This window comes from Oncorhynchus mykiss, chromosome 13, assembly GCF_057628025.1.
Source record: "Oncorhynchus mykiss isolate SJ-2025 chromosome 13, ASM5762802v1, whole genome shotgun sequence".
NCBI lineage: Eukaryota > Metazoa > Chordata > Actinopteri > Salmoniformes > Salmonidae > Oncorhynchus > Oncorhynchus mykiss.
This window is the reverse complement of record NC_143034.1, coordinates 40,910,062-40,929,318: the sequence shown is the minus strand read 5'-3', so window position 1 is coordinate 40,929,318 and position 19,257 is coordinate 40,910,062. Positions and strand designations below refer to the sequence as shown.

At 41.3% G+C, this 19,257-nt stretch overlaps 1 protein-coding gene across 3 annotated transcripts; it reads left to right on the top strand.

Moving 5' to 3' along the window:
* The first annotated feature begins 277 nt into the window (after positions 1–277).
* On the top strand, positions 278–18,363 carry LOC110486132 (synaptogyrin-1). Of its 3 annotated transcripts, none has more exons than XM_021557503.3 (4): positions 278–1,026; positions 14,310–14,547; positions 15,611–15,756; positions 17,821–18,363. In XM_021557503.3, the coding sequence occupies exons 1-4, from the start codon at positions 913–915 to the stop codon at positions 18,028–18,030; spliced, it is 708 nt and encodes a 235-aa protein (XP_021413178.1). In that variant the 5' UTR covers positions 278–912; the 3' UTR covers positions 18,031–18,363. The 3 variants fall into 3 exon arrangements, with proteins under 3 accessions (XP_021413178.1, XP_021413179.1, XP_090052327.1); XM_021557504.3 differs by having other exon boundaries at positions 16,365–18,363; XM_090196201.1 differs by lacking the exon at positions 278–1,026 and adding an exon at positions 13,164–13,293.
* The last annotated feature ends 894 nt before the right edge of the window (positions 18,364–19,257 follow it).

The following is a 19,257-nucleotide window of genomic DNA, read 5'->3' as shown; positions in this document are numbered from 1 at the left end:
GAAGAAAAAGCAATAGGCTTATATGTCTATCTTTTCGTGGTAATGTCATAATTTCTCATGGAATATAATTATACCTCGGGATTTGCAGGCTTTACTCATTTTCATGGGATATGTCTCTGGGTGGCTCTTTATGCCCTGGACTAAAAAACACGAGTCAGTAAATTACTTGAACGATACATTCTAGATTTAAACACAACACATTACATAGTCATGAACAATGTTTTTCCTCGTGAGAGCCACGGCCAATAGTTATCCGCCAGGTGGCATGGGCCTCTCCGACACGGTAGACTGGGGAGACGAACAGATTGAGCAAAGCAGTTGATCCAATTTGTAAATCAGGAAGAGATCGCTGATCACCCATGCATATAATAAATATCTGAGCCTGAAGTGAGTGGGCTTGTTTCTCCCCACTTCATGTCCTAGCGTGTAGGCTCATTTTTTAAATAGTTTATTTCCCCGTTATTGAACAAGATAATGTTTTTTGTTAGGAGCGCGACTCAGTAAAAATAAAAGGGCAAGGAGCTTGCTGTGATTGTCGAGAGTGAGTGCGCGTCAAAAACTTGACTGTGCCGTATGCGCGCACTCGCTACTCACAAGAATGCGTGTCTGCTCGGCTTCTTTCTCTCAACCCTTTAGATGAGAAAGGGAACCTAGAAGGGGGAGAGGCTGTTGAGGGAAATAAATTAGCTTCAAAACCACAGAAAGCAGCCACGTTCGGAAGGTTTTGGATTGGCAAAAGGGCAGAGCAGAGACTAGGATCAATTAAAACCGAGTCAATCCCGTTACAACGGGCAGCGTTATAATAATACCAAGGTCAGTACACTGAACGAGCGCACAAACCCACGTAATTTAACGTCTTAGACTGTGTACTGAATTCGGAGACGGGGAAATCACCACCAGCCGCAGCTGAAGATGGAGGGGGTGATGCAAGGGATGCAAGCATACGGTGCGGGGAAGGCTGGAGGAGCCTTCGACCCATTGACGTTCTTTCAACAGCCTCAAACGATTCTTCGGCTTGTGTGCTGGGTGAGTGAGTGGTCATGTTTTGTGTCGTTTATTTGAGCACGTCGTTTTAACAATTCAAGAGTGGATGACACGGGTGGTTTGTGTGTGTACAGCAAAATATCTACAAACAGTCGAGCAATGTGTAGGATTTAAAAGCAAACCGATTGATTAGTAGGCAATCTGTTAACCCCATAGGCTAGGCTATATACCCTGCTTACGCACACATTTGAGTGGAAGGACGTTAATGGGACGCACAGAATAAATATTATTGTTTTCAGACTATCATAATATTTCACTACTGACTATAGCTACCTTGGCTTGAAAACCATATGTGTTCAATTAAATTGTTATGGCTACCACTGAAATAAAGACCCCTATTTTATAGACTACTAAATGTCAGTTAAAGTAGCAATCAGTAGTTGAAACAATAACAAAGCCACACACCCAGCCACTGTATCGCTAAAAAGCTGAGGAATGTGTCTGGAGTAATGTAACCAATCATGTTCATAGACCGAGCTATGGATGCAAGGACTGACCATCCAAGATATCACAATTATAGTTTGAACAATTTTTTTGAGGCTGTATAGTGTTTGTTTACATTTATTTTGTTTACAAACATTGGAGTAAGAAAAGCTTATATTTTGACAGTTGAGTTACGCTCATGAGGCATTTATAAATTATATTCTTCAAGAACAATAGGTACATATCAATCATTTGTTTGTCCAGAAATGGATGTAGTAACTGCAGATTGCCCCTTTTAACAGGCTGTGTTTACACAGGCCAACGTGGAATCAGGGGTAGACGTAACATATTTAACCAAAATGGTATAGTATTTATTCATTTGTGGATGTCCATCTATTTCGTATGATATGTTATGAATTACAATTCATGATATTTTACGAATTGTAATTAATACAATGTGTTATGAATTTGCAATATGTATGATATGTTACGAATTCCAATAACATTAGCTTGGTAGATAGGTGGCTAACGTTAAGGATGGGAATAGCTAACCCTTCCCCTAACCTTATAACCTAACACGCTAAGTAGTTGCAAAGTAGCAAAAAAAGTGTCTGTCGGATAATTTATATTAACGTCTAAAGTCTAGGCCAAATATAATGTAGGTCGGATAATTTATACTAACATCTAAAGTCTAGACCAAATATAATGTAGGTCGGATAATTTATATTTACGTGTAAATGCTTTATTTTTGTCATACTAGATGCACTGTAAGTTTAGATAGAAGAGGGAGGCCAGTGCCTGTTGCGCATCACCCACCTTGCAATCTGAATGGAGGCAGTCAACATTTTGAAACTATTTCATCATAAACGTAACTGTTTAAAACCTGGATGTTTTTATTTTATGTGGAATATCTTACCCTCTTCCAACTAGTGATGCACCGATATGACATTTTTGGCCGATACTGATATCCAATATTTTTCTTGACCAAAAAAAAAACGATACTGATACCCGATATGAAAGTTTTTTTGAGGCCTTTTAAGCATTGTAGTACAGTTAAATAGTTAACACACAGACATGGACGCAGCGGTATAAGGGAATGCATCTCTGTACAAGAGGCGTCACTACAGTCCCTGGTTTGAATCCAGGCTCTATCACATCCGGCTGTGATTGGGAGTCCCATAGGGCGGCGCACAATTGGCCCTGCGTCGTCCGAGTTTGGCCAGGGTAGGCCGTCATTGTAAATAAGAATTTGTTCTTAAATGTTAAAATAAAGTTAAATAGTTAAATAAAGGTTACACACTCACACCACACTGACCAAAAAGTTATTTTGTTTGCATTTACGTATGTCCCCATTACCAGTAACGCATAATCAAAACCTATTTCTTTCACTTACTTGCTGTGCTGTTTCGTTGTTCATTTGTTCAGTCGTTTCATTTTCAACCAGGATTTCATCATACAGGTCAAGCAGTGAAGTTTCAGCTCTGTCTGTCCATGGCTTCTCTTCCTCAGTATGCACTGTCACTGTGTCCATTTCCATCTTGTCCAGCTGTGTTATTAACATTTCACTTAAACCCTGTTTCTTGTCTGCATCGAAGTAGCGGTCCTTGTACATAGCATCGAGCATGGTGGCGACACAGTAAAGAGAGAATGCCTGTTAAGCAGGCGTTTCAATGCCATGACAGAGGGTATCACGTCTGCTGCAGACTCAGTTGATGAGCTTATTTCTCGAGTCAGTTGTTTGAATGGAGCTAGCTAGTGTGTTCATGGTTCCAAGTTTCAAACATGTTCTCAAATGCAGCAGCGGTATGAGAATCACAACATTCATTAGCATGAAATACGACTACAACAGAGAACGGTTGATTGTCAATGGCAATGAATTCCATTATCTTGGCATTAATGGATTTCGCCTTTTGAGTTGTCTCGCTGAAATGTTCTGACTCTTTCAAATGACTGCTCGACTTGTTGACTCCTCGATCCACATAGCTGACATTGTTGTTTAGGTTAGGAATGCTGTGTAGCGCAACATTTTATGTGGCGTCATTACGTCATGTACCTAAGTTATATAGGTATGCACGTCAGCTTTGACATCGGTTTTGCTCATCCGCGTTGAACTAGACATCGGGCCGATGTAGATGTTGGCATTTTTAGTTAACGTCGGCCAATTATCTTCACCGATATATCGCGCATCCCCACTTCCAACCATAGGAACGTTAAGGGGATTATTTTATAAACACTTCCTCATATCCCATTGATACCAGTATTTCTTTCATGTTTTCAACTTTCTGTTGTCCAGCAGCCAAAGACACAATTCTACAGTAGTCATTGGGGGGGGTTATTGGCAGCCAGGAGAAAGGAATTATTATTAATATGTTCAGTCACACAAGGGGGGATTGACGGGCCATCAATACCACCAGGCATTCTGAGTACTGGTAACCATACCAAACGTAACATAACATATACTAATTTGAGCGGGACATATTTTTGTTTACCATGTTACGTCTAGTCTGAGACCAGCCTGTACAGGCAGGTCAATTCTGATAAAAATCTGATCTGATTGGTCAAAGACCATTACTTGGCAAAAGATTTTGTCTGTGTAAATGCAGACAGGCTATTTTGGAACCATCTCAGAACTCAATAGTCAAGCATGGAATGATTTTCAGTCCGTCACAAATCAATGTGAAAACCAGAGCTTGATTTCCTCTTGTTAAAGGGATATTTGGGGATTTTAGCAATGAGCATGCTAGTAGATAGCGCAATGACTGGAAGTCTATGGGTAACTCGAGTTAGCATTGGCTCGCAAAACTACCTCTAACTTCTTTCATACTGGACACAGAGACATAAAAATGGTATCCACAAGTTCATCTGACTAGATAAAGGGCCTCATTGCCAAAATCCGGAAGTATCCGGGATACTTAATAATAAGTATACAGTATTAACGTTATTGTTATTATTGAACTCTTTGTGCACAATTAGTAGTGACAAGGCCTTTGTAGGCTAGTATTTACACAGACAATGATCAGCAAGCTTAGGATTTGAGGTGTTAGTAAGGACAAGGCTTTGGAGGCTGTATATTACAACCTCGGATACAGTGGCGGCACGAGCCTGGCGCCTCGTCAGTGCCTGCGGACCGCAAGGTTCAATTACTGGAGCCAAAGATTCCTGTCTGCTGTAGGCTACACGTGTGCAGGTTCTCAGGCCATTATTGTTGCGAACAGATGTAATTGGACATGAAGGCTATTGTTTTGTATCTAAAATAAACAGAAAGACAAAAATAATTGATTTGCTCTTATCCTGGTGTTTCATTTAGATCTGAGACCTGAGAGATCTGAGAAAGATCAATGTATCAAAATAAACTACAAAATGCTTGTGGTTTGGAATGTATTTAATAAAAATGCATGTATTTGGTATATTTTTAAATACAGAAATACATTTGCAAGTAGGCAGCCCCAGCAGCAACTACATTCCCAGTAATGTTTATAGAAACATTTACTTGCTATGACTGTGATATGTTGTTAATCTAGATTAGTTGAGTGCAGCGACTAAGTCACTCTGGATAAGAATGTCTGCAAAATTACCTAAGTGTAGTTGTGAAAATGAACCTACCTAAATGAACTGCAGAGCACACTGGGTATTATTATTATTATTATTAATAGCCTTTTTGGGGGGGGGGGGGCTCATTAGAATAATACTCAACATGCTTTGCAATTGTTAATTTTTACGTGTACATTTTATATTTAGTTAATTTAGCATACACTCTTATCACACCATAGTTCTATCAGACTTCTGATACGAATGCAGGGTGAAAGGGGGCCACAAAATGTTGAACCACTATTTAAGAAATAAAAATAAAAAAATGGTATAGGAAAGTATTTTGACATGTTTTAACTCTCGAAACTATCTTGTTACAAAATACATTGGAGTGTAGTCTAGCCCAGTGCAATACAAATTACAAAATACTCAAGTCATTTAAAACATATTTAAAATACATGTAACAAATACTTCCCACATCTGTCCTGTCTGTCTGTCCTGTCCTGTCCGTCCGTCCGTCTGTCCGTCTGTCTAGCATAGTGATTAGAGAAAAGGTGTACAACACTAAAAAGGAATGCAGCAGATTTGGGAGGGAACTCCAATGATCATGGAGAGGTTTTATTCCTCATTCAGCTAAGATCCAGAAATGTGTTATCAGACAACCTGCTTTCATGAGTACTAAGGCTAAACAAAACAACGATGGACACCATCACCAACACATTTGTCGTGGTGGAGAGAAATCTGCCATTTAATATCGAGAAGGGGAATGTAAGCTCAGCCCCTCCCATTTTAAAATCTGCCATTGTAGCCCTCCGTGTGATGATGATGATGATGATAGGTTAGTATTAACTTGCTGGACCACAGCTTTCTCTTCAGGATGAGAGGGCGGTGGACCCCCCCCCTTCCCCAACCGAGATCCTGATTGGCTGATTGAGGTCTGCTGTGTTGGCATGACGACTGTCAGAGACCACCGGAAAGATGTCACCGGCAGGCCCACTCATGAGAAAGGGACGGAGGGAGGGAGGAATGGGGACACATGAGAGGAGGCTTGCTCACGACACAAGTACGTTATTCACCAGAGGAAGTGGACAGGGACGGCCTTTAGAATGGCTGGGTCTTTGTATCATGGCGACCTTGTAACTAGGGGTGTTATAGGTCATGTGACATGACAGTTTAGTACATCCTATCAGCCCCCTTTTAGTTCAGCGTTCTTTTCCTTGTCCGATCATCTGCTGCCTTTTCAGTGTGACGCCTTTGTCTGAGCAAATAGAATAGTCATGTGCTTGCGAGTCATGAGGGAATGTGGAATGAGTTGTTTTTCTTCATTCCATGGAGCATTCTCTGAATAACACGGTTATTTTTCTCTAGTACTCCTGTTAATGATGTCACTGGGATCTGTCGAGTGATGTTGGATGATGATACATGATGGTGTCCCATTGAGAAACTACTCAGTCACCAGATCAATACAAGCTTTATTGAGCTAATACAGTAGATGGACACCTGGAAATGGAGAAGTATTTCCTTTTGGTGGGTCTCTGGTTCTGGAGGGCTGCAATGTCTGCTACTTTGTCAATGTTGTTACTGATTTTAATTGACCAATTAGGCACAGAGACACAATAAAAATTTTAAAAAATAGACACTTATACCCTACTCACAAGAATGACCAGAGCCGAGCCAAACTCTACTGCACAGGCCTGATGACGCTCCACCATAGTTGATGGTACTGCATTAGGTGTGTGTGTGTGTGTGTGTGTGTGTGTGTGTGTATGCGTGGCATGTTCATTCAGATGTTGGAGCCACTATAACCGGAGCACTATTAGTACATTTCCACGGTCAAACTTTGCACCGGTGTTTGGCAGTGACGCTGGGGACATAAGAACATTATTTGAAATGTTCTCCAGCCAAGGCGTAATGTCTGTTTGGTATGTAAAAGGTGACAGGGTTTGGATGTTGAGCTTTTTGACCTCCTCTCCTCTGCTTGCTTTCCAAACCATGTTCAGTAAGGAGAGATGCTTTTTTTTAATGTGGAGTTACCACCTGGAACTTGTTTTTGTTTTTTGTTGCAAAACGTTTTGCTACAGTGTGTCCGGCTGCAAACCACAGACTGTTCTCTCTTATGCCGCACAGCAAGCAGTACCAGTGCACCAAGTCTGGACCCAACAGGACCCTGAACAGCTTCTACCCCCAAGCCATAAGACTGCTAAACAAGACTGCTAAATAGCTAATCAAATGGCGTTGACTGCGTTGGCCTTTTTGTTGTTGCACTAACTATTTTACACACACACACACACACACACTACACACAAACTTTCACCACATAGGTTTCTGCTACTGTTTATCATCCATCCTGTTGCCTAGTAACTTTACCCCTACCTACATGTACATACTTATTTTCCACCATAATTTGCAAATAAATTCATAAAAAATCCTACAATGTGATTTTCTGGATTTTTTTTCTCATTTTGTCTGTCATTGTTGAAGTGTACCTATGATGAAAATTACAGGCCTCATCTTTTTAAGTGGGAGAACTTGCACAATTGGTGGCTGACTAAATACTTTTTTGCCCCACTGTAGCTACCTCAGTTACCTCGTACCCCTGCACATAGACTCTGTACTGGTACTATATGTTATTTTTGTATCTTTATTGTTATTCACTGTGTATTCATTACTGTCACTATTTAATTTTGATGACATTTTATCTATAACTCTGCATTGTTGGAAAATGACCCGTAAGTAAGCATTTCATTGTGACTGTACACCTGTTCTTAACAAAACGTGACAAGTAAAATTTGATTGGATTTTTGTATTTGAACATGACCCTGATTGACCATGGTCTCATTAGACCGAAATGTTGATTGACACCCCTTAAACCTTGTTGGAGTTACCAAGAGCCCCAGTGTGCAGCGGTTTCTTTTTCACATATTAACTAGAGGCCAGGAGGGATACCACGAAATGTGTCGATCGAATGGAAGTCTGTCGAGTATTAGTAGTAGTCGTATGTTGGTAGGATATCTAACAATTCCCAGCATCTGTTGAGCTAATGAGCCAGAAGACTCTGCTGGGACTTTGCCCTGGTGAAATGTGAACTAGTGTTCATGTTTTGGATGACCCTCTGTTATTTTTCAGCTAGCAAATTGATAACCTTTGTTCTCTTTTTCTTTTGACAGTTTAAATGGAATGTGTGTGTGCCACGAATGTATATACACACTACGGTACAGCAGCTAAATGTCATTCTAAAGCTGCACTTCACCTCCCCAATAGCAACAATATCTTTCTCTTCTCTGTTATGAGCACTACATTCCCGACTAGCCGTCTCCTTTCCTTCCCTCTCTCCTTCTTGTTATTTGTGTGACGATGATTCGCTGTGATGTGGAGAGGACCTCTGATTCTGTGTGTATGCGGCTCATTGGAGCGTAGCTCAAATACAGTTACCCAAAACCAGGATGACATTGGTGTCATTGAGTTGTTCCTCCTGCCAAGACCAGCATCTGGATCTAGACGCTCTACTGGGCACAGAGTTTTCACCACAGCCTTTAGGTAGAGATGGGCGGGGGAATTTTGTAAGGGCTTATGATGTAAGTAGTTGAGGCCAATCTACTCTGAGAAGACCGGTGGAGAATATGGACCTCTCTTAGCTTTCCAGGAACAGGGTTGTAGTAGGTAGTGGTGTGTTGAAAAACACTGTTTAGTGTTTTGTTTTGAAGTTGCTATTGCCGACCTTGCTCTTGCAATCGGTTTTCATTTTGTAACCGTTTTTCATTCTGTTTTTGCACTGTTTCGTTGAAATTACTGTAACCAGTTGAAAACATTGTTCCGTTGATATTTCCACAGCAGCAAAAATGGGGTTTGATGGTTGGTTTGTCTCGGATGGATGTGCCTTTTCCTCCTGTGTTTTTGTTGAGCTGTCTGCTTCTTATGCATTAACATGCACACCTGCAACTTCGTGTTAGGCCTATATTCAGCTAGCCATCTGTAAATAGGGAGTTGGCATTTCTGGTTTCCTGGTAGTACTTATGTGTGCATTAGTATGGAGAAAGACTTCTGGTCTTGTGACTCAAAGAATCTGTCAGTCTTGGTTGTTCCACCTTTCACTCTCTCTCTCTCTCTCTGTCTCTCTGTGTGTGTGAACACAAGGTCACAGAGATTAAAATGGAATTATTGTGGGGGAGGGCAGAAATGTGGTGCTTGGCCAGCAAGCAGTGTGTGTGTGTGTGTGTCCATGTTTCTTCGTCAAGGACTCCTTTATGTACATCTCAATCAACATCTGTATCAGTGGTACTCCATGATGGAGGAGAATACACTGACTGAGGGAGACTAGCACAAGGAGATTCAGAGAGCGAGAGGGCATCCAGTGCACTCTGCTCACAGTATTGCTATGACCACAAGAGCAAAGTGCCTCTGTAGGCCTCGGTTGTAGCTTGCAGCAAAGCTGAGTGGCTCTAGCTGTAATGGTGTGCAAAGCCTGATTGATTTATTGACTGGTATGCCTGCCTGAAAGACATCCTGCACACTAATAGGCACACACTGGGACTCTGACAGTAATCCAACATGTATCTTTTGGATGCATTTAATTGTTAGGTTGTGGTAGTGGTGCAGCAGTGAAACTGTAACAGAAACCCAGTGCTGCTCATCTTGAGAAAGTCGTGCATAAGTTTATTATTTTTTGATCACATGATAAACATACACACACAAACACTAAATTCCCTCAGGCTTAATATGGAGCATGAAAGGCTGCTGATGATCACAAGATCAGGACCCCACGTGGTGCCAGCCACAATGCCTGCTTTCATACGTCTATGAGGTGCTGGGGCCTTGTGATCCAGACAGGACTGAGAGCTGTGCTGCTAGCCTGGTAATTATATATCTGAGTAGGTGAATGGACCAGGAGGGAGACCACACCAGCAGACAACTAGAGAGTAGGGAATTCACAGATTTACAACCAGATCATGTCCACAAACAAATCTCTATCCTCTTTGCATTTTCAAATCAAAGTTTGTCATCCGCACAGGATACAGTGTAAACTGTGCAATGAAATGCTTACAATATGAGCTATAAAGCATGGTTAAGAGAAGTTTGGGATGAAAAATGACAGCAAAGGAAGATGATCAAATAATGGGGTGGAAGCAAGCAGGAAATTATGGAGCAGATAGCAGCACACACTTTTTTTTTTCAGAACATGGAAGAAAGGAGGCAAGGATGCAACCTTCATATACAGTTGAAGTGGGAATTTTACATACACTAAGGTTGGAGTCATTAAAACTCGTTTTTCAAACACTCCACAAATTTCTTGTTAACAAACTATAGTTTTGGCAAGTCGGTTAGGACAACTACTTTGTGCATTTCACAAGTAATTTTTCCAACAATTGTTTACAGATTATTTCACTTATCATTCACTGATTCACAATTCCAGTGGGTTAGAAGTTTGACCCAAGTTAAACAATTTAACGGCAATGCTACTGAATGCTAATTGAGTGTGTAAACTTCTGACCCACTGGGAATGTGATGAAATAAATTAAAGCTGAAATAAATCATTCTCTACTCTTATTCTGACATTTCCCATTCTTCAAATCAAAGTCAAATTTTATTTGTCACATACACATGGTTAGCAGATGTTAATGCGAGTGTAGCGAAATTCTTGTAATCAAGTATCAGCCAACCAGACCAAATATGAATAATGATGTTAATCAAGTGTTAATCAAATGTTATGCTGCTGAGGCAGCACTGTTGATATTTAAACTAGTTGACTTGCTACACACACTCGACCGGTGTCATGTTTGGATACCGGGCGTGTGCAATCTCAGTACAGGGCAGACCATTGGGTGCAACCAACAGACGGGTTTGGCGAACTTGACAACGTCACAACGACTTGCGGGCAATGGGTTCAGAACAATAACGACAAAACCTTATACATAAAATAATAGTTATAGCACCACGCAAACGGGCACTTGTCGAATGGGAGTTCAAAGGGGCATATGCTGGGCACGTGCTGGGCACAGGTTGACTCCTAACTGTGCACGTGCCTGAGCGCAATAGATGCAGTAGTATACACAAGCTCCCTATAATCCCATTTCATCATCAACAAAACAAACATCAACCCTGGCCTGAACCTGGATCAAAACAATTGGGATGTACTCCAGTATATGAGTCATTTTTCTAATGTATGTGAATTCAATGAGTAGATGTTTTTAATGCTGCTATAATGCTAGATGGTTTCATGATGTAGTTACTGGCATTGGTGCAAGATGGGCCAGTTTTGACTTAGCTTACTGTTTCACATGATGTGTCATTCAGATCTTCCTTCATCTACACTCGTGTCAGATCAGGTACTGCCATACATGTATCTGAATGTAGGCAACTGGGTGAAAATGGGACTGTGGATTTGTAGGTTCTGGATTAATTTTACCCCAAAGTGTGATGACATGATCATGTTGTGACTTCTCTGCATGATGTCATACATTACTACAGTGTATTCACTTTTTTTTTTGGTCAATCTACACACAATTGCCTATAATGACAAAGCGAAAACAGAAATACCTTATTTAGGTAAGTATTCAGACCCTTTGCTATGAGACTTGAAATTGAGCATCTTGTTTCCATTGATCATCCTTGATGTTTCTACAACTTGATTGGAGCCTACCTGTGGTAAATTCAATTGATTGGACATTATTTGGAAAGGCACACACCTCTCTATATAAGGTTCCACAGTTGACAGTGCATGTCAGAGCAAAAACCAAGACATGAGGTCAAAGGAATTGTCCGGATTGTGTCGAGGCACAGATCTGGGGAAGGGTACTAAAAAATGTCTGCAGCATTGACGGTCCCCAAGAACACAGTGGCCTCCATTCTTAAATGGAAGAAGTTTGGAACCACCTCAACTCTTCCTAGAGCTGACCGCCTGGACAAACTGAGTAATCGGGAGAGAAGGGCCTTGGTCAGGGAGGTGACCTCTGAGGATATGGGAGAACCATCCAGAAGGACAACCATCTCTGTAGCACTCTACCGATCAGGCCTTTATGGTAGAGTGGCCAACGGAAGCCACTCCTCAGTAAAAGGCACGTGACTGCCTGCTGGGAGTTTGCCGAAAGGCATCTAAAAGGACTGTCAGATCATAAAAACAAGATTCTCTGGTCTGAAACCAATATTGAATTAATTTAGTCTGAATGCCTAGTGTCACATCTGGAGGTAACCTGGCATCATCCCTACGGTGAAGCATGGTGGTGGCAGCATCCTGCTGTGGGGATGTTTTTCAGCGGCAGGGACTGGGAGACTAGTCAGGATCGAGGGAGAGCTGAACGGAGTAAAGTACAGAGATCCTTAATGAAAACCTGCTCCAGAGCGCTCAGGACCTCCGACTTGGGCGAAGGTTCACCTTCCAACAAGGTAACGACCCGAAGCACACAGCCAAGACAATGCATGAGTGGTGTCGGGACAAGTTTCGGAATGTTCTTGAGTTAGGGTATTGGGGTATTGTGTGTAGATAGATGAGGATTTTTTTTGTACATTTTAGTACAAGGCTGTAACGTAACAAAACATGGAAAAAGTCAAGGGGTCTGAATAATGTCATGACTTTCCCTCCTGGGTGAGGATCAAAGAGAGCTCCCCCTCTCTCTCTCCCACCAGATATGAAGTGGGGCTGGTTCTAGGACTTTGCCGACTGGTCGTAAACTTCCTGTCTCGTGCACTGCAGAATGGAGAAGTCAAAAATTCTTTGTGTGTAGAAAGAGACTCTGCCCCCAAAACTTTAACATCAAAAGGTTGGACATTTAAAACAATATTTCTAACGCAAATAATGTGGGAAATGATTGTTGGGGCTCCAAACAATAATCATGTCAAATCAGTTGTTGTTTTGTGATTTGATTAAGAACGGTGTAACTAAATAACAGTTACTCTACAAATGTATACGTCCCAGTTGTCAGGTTGTAAAATGTTGTTAAACTTATGATTAAATATGAAACTGTTTGTGGGAAGATGAAATGTGATTTTAGCCTTCTAAATGAGAAGTGTTTCTACCTAAACTGTTGCCAGTCAGTAACCATGCCTACATGGGCACAGACATTATGCCAAAAGGATGGAATGGCCCTTTTTCCAGAGTACTTCTAAAGGACTCCTAATTAAATTTACATTAGACCAGACAGCGTGGAGCCGTGGCTACATAGTTACGTTGCCTGGTTGCTACTGACGTGTAAAATGGTTTAAAACTACTAGACCAGTATACGTGCAGCGCGAGCTGAATATGTGACAAATGGTCTAAAACTACAAGACCCTCCTGAGACTCGACGAGTGAAGAAGACTAAGACGGTAGGCACCACCTGCCGCTCTGCATGTAAGGTAGTCTAGAACTTTGACCAAAGACACAAGGAAGATCTTATCAAATGATCATTGGAATGTCTGATGTATCCAGTGTAACAAACACTTCCAGAACAAAGAAAGATACTACAACTACTAAGGACATGGTGATCTCTGGTGGACAACCAGAGACTTACACAACCAGAGACTTTCTGTCGAACTATTCGTCACAGACGGATCGGCGATTTCATATTTGCGTTGCATTTTTACATCTGAATGAGCATTTGTTAGTGTGCTAAATATCCATATTTACGATGAGCGTGTTATTCAACTATGTACGATAGTTGAATTCCTTTGTCTCTTCTTCTCCCGTTCTTTCTTTCCCCACCCCTTTCATTGTGTAACCAGCCGTCATATCGGGTTAGTGCACTGGGGACTTTTCAATGCATTATTCAACCTATACTGTGTGCATTTCTGCGTAAATATTTAGTTAGTTAGTTTACACATTGGCTTAATTATTTATTTACTTAGTCATCATGTAGACTAGGGTTCGTGCAGATTTATAGAATATTATGACGTTCAGAATGAGACTGATGAGGTAAAAATACATGTATAAGTGACTTATCTATAGATATGAATATATCTTATAAGAGTTTAATTTGGGAGATAATAACTTGTTAAATATGTTTCCCGTGGTGCCCCAAGTTGTTACATTATTAATTTAATCATGTAATTAATTAAACATAGTTAATTGCTAAGATAAGTCATTGAATTAATGATTGCCACGTCATGACAATACTTTCCATATGCCTGTATAACAGATTTACATAGGATACAAAAAGGATCAGCTTGTGCAACTGATTTACCATCCACATTGATTTTACTACCGTGCTGTAGATCAGCAGTTGCCAACTGTCCTCCTGGAGCTACTGATTTTGATTTTCCTATGCATTTCTCCTTTTCTCCCTACTCTACCCTCTCTCCTCAATCAACTTCTTTCTCACACCCTCCCTCTCTTCTTCCCCCAGCTCTTCTCCATCGTGATCTTTGGCTGTATAGCCAACGAGGGCTATGTGAACCGGCCTGACGAGATTGAGGAGTTCTGCATCTTCAACAGGAACCAGAATGCCTGTAACTACGCAGTGGGGATGGGAACCCTGGCTTTCCTAAGCTGTGCTGCCTTCCTGGTCCTGGACGTCTACTTCCCCCAGATCAGCAGCGTCAAGGACCGCAAGAAGGCTGTGCTTGCTGACATTGGAGTGTCTGGTAAGCTCTGGGGTGTAGTTTCTCCTAGGCACCAGTCTAGGAACAGCTTTTCCTCCCCCAATTCGAACCTTAACCATTTACGGGGAAATTCAAAACTGACCACTGATCAGTGTCTACGGACAACTTCACCCCACACAGGAAGGATGTTGTTTTGGCTTGTTGGTGTGAGTTTAACTGGGGGATGCGGGAGGTGATTGTGTGTTCGTTAACAGCAAAGGAAGGGATTGTTTTTGTTGAGAAGATGGTCATGATACGAGTTTGGAGTGTGTTTGGAGGCACACAGTTTATCTGGGTGCTCTGTGAAGGTTCGGTTCAGGGGAGGTGGATGTGGCCTTTGTCTTTAGCCTTTCTAAACTCTTAGGAAACACGGATCAATACATGGACATTGATAAAAGTCTTGTTTATTCAATAGCCATTAGGCGTACTGGGCCCTGTCTGTATACTCTTAAAATGTATAATCCCTCCTTCCTCCTTTCCTTGACGTAATCACTCCAATGTGACTGGATTGGCATAGAAGCAAGCTTTTCACTGCATTGCTCTCACCAATTATATATCAGATGGGTGATTACTTCAAGGAAAGGATTAAAGAAGGATGCGTATTAATAGTATTGGAACAGAGCCCTGGAATTTGAATCCCAGCTCTAGGACATTGCGGACTTGAGTACAATAGGAGCCATTTTGTATGTGCACAGGTGACCCCCTCTGGTTAGCTGTGGTGTGGCTGATAAACCCTAACATACTTGTTATGACCTTTGAGGCTCAGCTTTGATTACTGTGAGGCTATTGAGGCTTGTAAAAATGGTTGCAAAATATGTTGTGTATCAGTAGTTGATATGTTTTTTTATATTGTTGCATGACCTTTGTGGTGTTGCTCATAATGCACAAACATACTCATGTCAGTCTGTTATTGGCATGACATTTGTAATGTGGTATTACTGAGTATGATATTACATTTCAAGAACAGATTTTTTTCTTTAGTTTTACCACCCATAGTATTAATGGTTTCCGTTTGGAATTCTCCCTCTCCCTTTTTTTTCTCTCTCTCTCCCCATCCTTCCTGTAGCATTCTGGTCGTTTGTCTGGTTTGTGGGGTTCTGTTTCCTGGCCAACCAGTGGCAGGTTGCCAAGGAGGAGGACAACCCTCTAAGGGAGGGCGCGGACGCAGCCCGAGCCGCCATTACCTTCGCCTTTTTCTCCATCTTCACCTGGGTACGTACAGTACAACAGCCCTCCATTTCATCAACCTTTCTGTCTGGCGTAATGGCCATTTGTGCATCTACAAAATAGAAAATATGTATTTTACGCAAAATGTATTCATATCACATTTTTCCATCAGTGCCCCTTCAATTAAATTGATTTACATATCACCTCTGCCTTCTTCATCAGGCTCTAATTCTGCTCCGTCTGAAGCTGGGTCATAACATTCTGCTCCTCTTTGTCAGTCTTTAACTTAGCTCTGTTTAACACTGCTTTTTCTTCATATTTAGAAGTGTCTTCTGTTTTTCTGCTGTTTTGTAACCTGGATCTGAGCTTTCTCTCCTAATTCTATTTTCTCTGGGTCTGTTTAGATTCCACATTTTCTCAATATTAATCTTTGTCTATGCTGTATTTTTGTATACAATGATGCTTAATCTCTGTTTTAGTTAGTTCAGATCTAAGTTTCTACCTCTTCGCCAATTTAATCTTTGCTTCCGTCTCAACCTTTTTTAAGCTTTTTCTAGACTGATACGTAACTTTATGGAAGGATTGTATCTGGTGACCACCCTCACCACCCTTTCTATCCCATAACTGTCCCTGACCTGTTTGTCTCTCTCTAGGGTGCTCTGACACTGCTGTCCCTGGAGAGGATAAAGAGAGTGTCGTTCGAAGAAGAGTACAACAAACTGTTCATTCCGTAGCCCACACCACCACTAGCCTAATGATAGATATCCTGACCCTCACATTATTTCGCTCACACCAATTTCCCGTCCAGGCTGTCCTCCTTAGATGGCCAAACATATTGAAGGAGTACCTTGTATTTGTTTACTATGATTGGCTAGTGTTTACAGCTAGGATCTGCTTTCTAGATTCAGATTGCCCTTCCAAAGTGCCTTGATATCAAACCATTGCCAAAAAATGAGTGTCTTTGTGGGGTTAAAACGGTGGTACGCTACTGTTGACATATCAGGTTCTCCATTGCCTGGCATAGTAATCCACCATTTTAGCTATGTTCACCTGTGCTGATTGTCTCAATTAATTTTTATGTAAAGTATTAATTTGAAAAAATAATTTGATTCCATGGTACCATTCAAATTAGATTGATCACAACCATGCAAAGTGGCTCTACAGAAAATGTTCAATCAGGAAATTATTAGAAAGTGATAAAAATGTACAGAGTTCATACCAATTTGATCCCAAACCTTGTTAGATTGTATCTTAGATATGTAGTAATTGTTCACATTTTATTTCAATGCCAAAACTACAAATCTGTGAAGGAAAAGCTATGAGCTCTAGCCTTATGCTTCCCCATACACACGTGCCACAGCTGTAGCTAACTACTACAGCTTAATGACATGCATTTAGTGTTACCAGGTCCAGCTGGCTGCAACCACTATGTGAATCTGTCTGTTATTTTGTATTATGAGTTTTCTTTTCGTTTGGATATTTTTGCTTTGTATATGACACTGGGATGATTTGTGAATGTTTATTATTCATGATAAATTGTTACTGTTGTATTTAAAAAGAAATAAGTCAAAGACGGGTCCTGATCAGGTGAAAGATTCCTCACGTCATTCCAGGACCACTGACTGTATCGGTTTTGACACTCCCCGCTTAAAACTGACTAACCGGCTTAATCCTCCTCCCCTCTTCCTCCTTTCTCCCTCTCGCTTTTTCTCTCGTTGTCCCACCCTTGTTTAACTACCATTCATCCTCCTAACCTTACTTCATACCTTTTTTTAATCACTGGCATGTTACCTGATATACCCTCCTCCCCCACTATCATTGGTTGCGTCTATCCGTGTCATCTCATTCTGCCCATCTGTCATATTCAAATCCCACCCACACAACCCCATGTCTCCACTTTTCTTGTTTGTCCCCCTCGCCCACAACCTATTTTTTTGCTATTGCTTTCATGTTGTTGCCCATCCCCTTTCCAATCGCTCGCTGCCCCCTATGGTCTGGGGCTCCCTCTTCCCTTCTCCACGCATACATTGTTTTGCTATCGCCTCTATATTATTGCCCATTCCCTTTTCAATTGTTCGCCTGCCGCATAACACCCTCTCTACTCCGAAGGCGGTGCAGGCCTTCCTGGGCTTTCAGAAGTACAAGCTGGGGGCTGACTCGGCCCTCTTCTCCCAGGAGTACGTTGACCCCACCGCCGACCCCAACGCTGCGTCCCCCATGGGCACTGACTACACGAGCTATGCCGCCGACATTGACACCGCGGCCAGCACAGAGCCAGCCTTTGATGGCTCCGCTGGCTACCAGGGCCAGGAGTACTGAGCCAGAGGGCCAATGGAGGAAGAGAAGGACCAGGAATGGGCTTACTCAGCATCAGGGGTGGTTTAAGGGGACATTTTTGTGGTTTATGGGGACATGGGTTGTCTTAAAGGTAGCCAAGTCCCAGATCTGTTTGTGTTAGCTGTGATGATGAAATACAGGGCCTTCAGAAAGTATTCAAACCCTTTGACTTGTTCCACATTTTGTGTTACAGCCTGAATTTCAAATGGATTAAATTTAGATGTGTCACTGGCCTACACACAATAGCCCAGAATGTCAAAGTGGAATTATGTTTTTAGAAATGTTTACATATTTATTAAAAATGAAAAGCTGAAATTAGTATTCAACCCTATTTTTCTTTTTTATGGCAAGCCTAACTAAGTTCAGGAGTAAAAATGTGCTTAGTTTGAGCATGGTGAAGTTAATTGGGTGTATTGATACAACCTGCAAAGCCCTGTCACTACAAAGGTACAGGCATTCTAACTAACTCAAGGAAACCGCTCAGAGATTTCACCACGAGGCCAAAGGTGACTAAAACGTTTACAGATTTTAATGGCTGTGAGAGTTTAAAACTGAGAATGGATGAACAACATTATAGGCACTCCACAATACTAACCTAAATGATAGAGTGAATAAAATAATTCCTGTTTGCAATAAGGCATTAAAGTAAAACTGCAAAAAATGTGGCAAAGAAATTAACTTTATGTCCTGTATACAAAGTGTTATGTTTGGGGCAAATCCAACACAAAACCTCACTGACCACCACATTTTTCATATTTCCAAGCATGGTGGTGTCTGCATCATGTTATGGGTATGCTTGTCTTCGGCAAGACTAGGGACTTTTTTAGGATAAAAAGAAATGGAATAGAGCTAAACACATGCAAAATATTAGAGAAGAACCTGGTTCAGACACTGGGAGACAAATTCACCTTTCAGCAGGACAATAACATAAATCACAAGGGCAAATATACACTGGATTTGCTTACCAAGACACCATTGAATGTTCCTGAATGGCCTAGTTACAATTTTTACTTAAATAATCTTGAAAATCTATGGCAAGACTTGAAAAGGCTGTCTAGCAATGATCAACAACCAACTGGACAGAGCTTGAAGAATTTAAAAAAGAATCATGTGCAAATATTGTCCAATTCAGGCATGCAAAGCTCTTAAAGACTTCCCCAGAAAGACTCATAGCTGTAATCGCTGCCAAAGGAGATTCTAACATTTATT

Coding starts and splice junctions, on each gene's coding strand:
- LOC110486132 (XM_021557503.3), top strand. CDS start 913: ATGGAGGGGGTGATGCAAGGGATGCAAGCATACGGTGCGGGGAAGGCT. Junction 1,027..14,309: donor TTCTTCGGCTTGTGTGCTGG/GTGAGTGAGTGG, acceptor TTCTTCCCCCAG/CTCTTCTCCATCGTGATCTT. Junction 14,548..15,610: donor TGCTGACATTGGAGTGTCTG/GTAAGCTCTGGG, acceptor TCCTTCCTGTAG/CATTCTGGTCGTTTGTCTGG.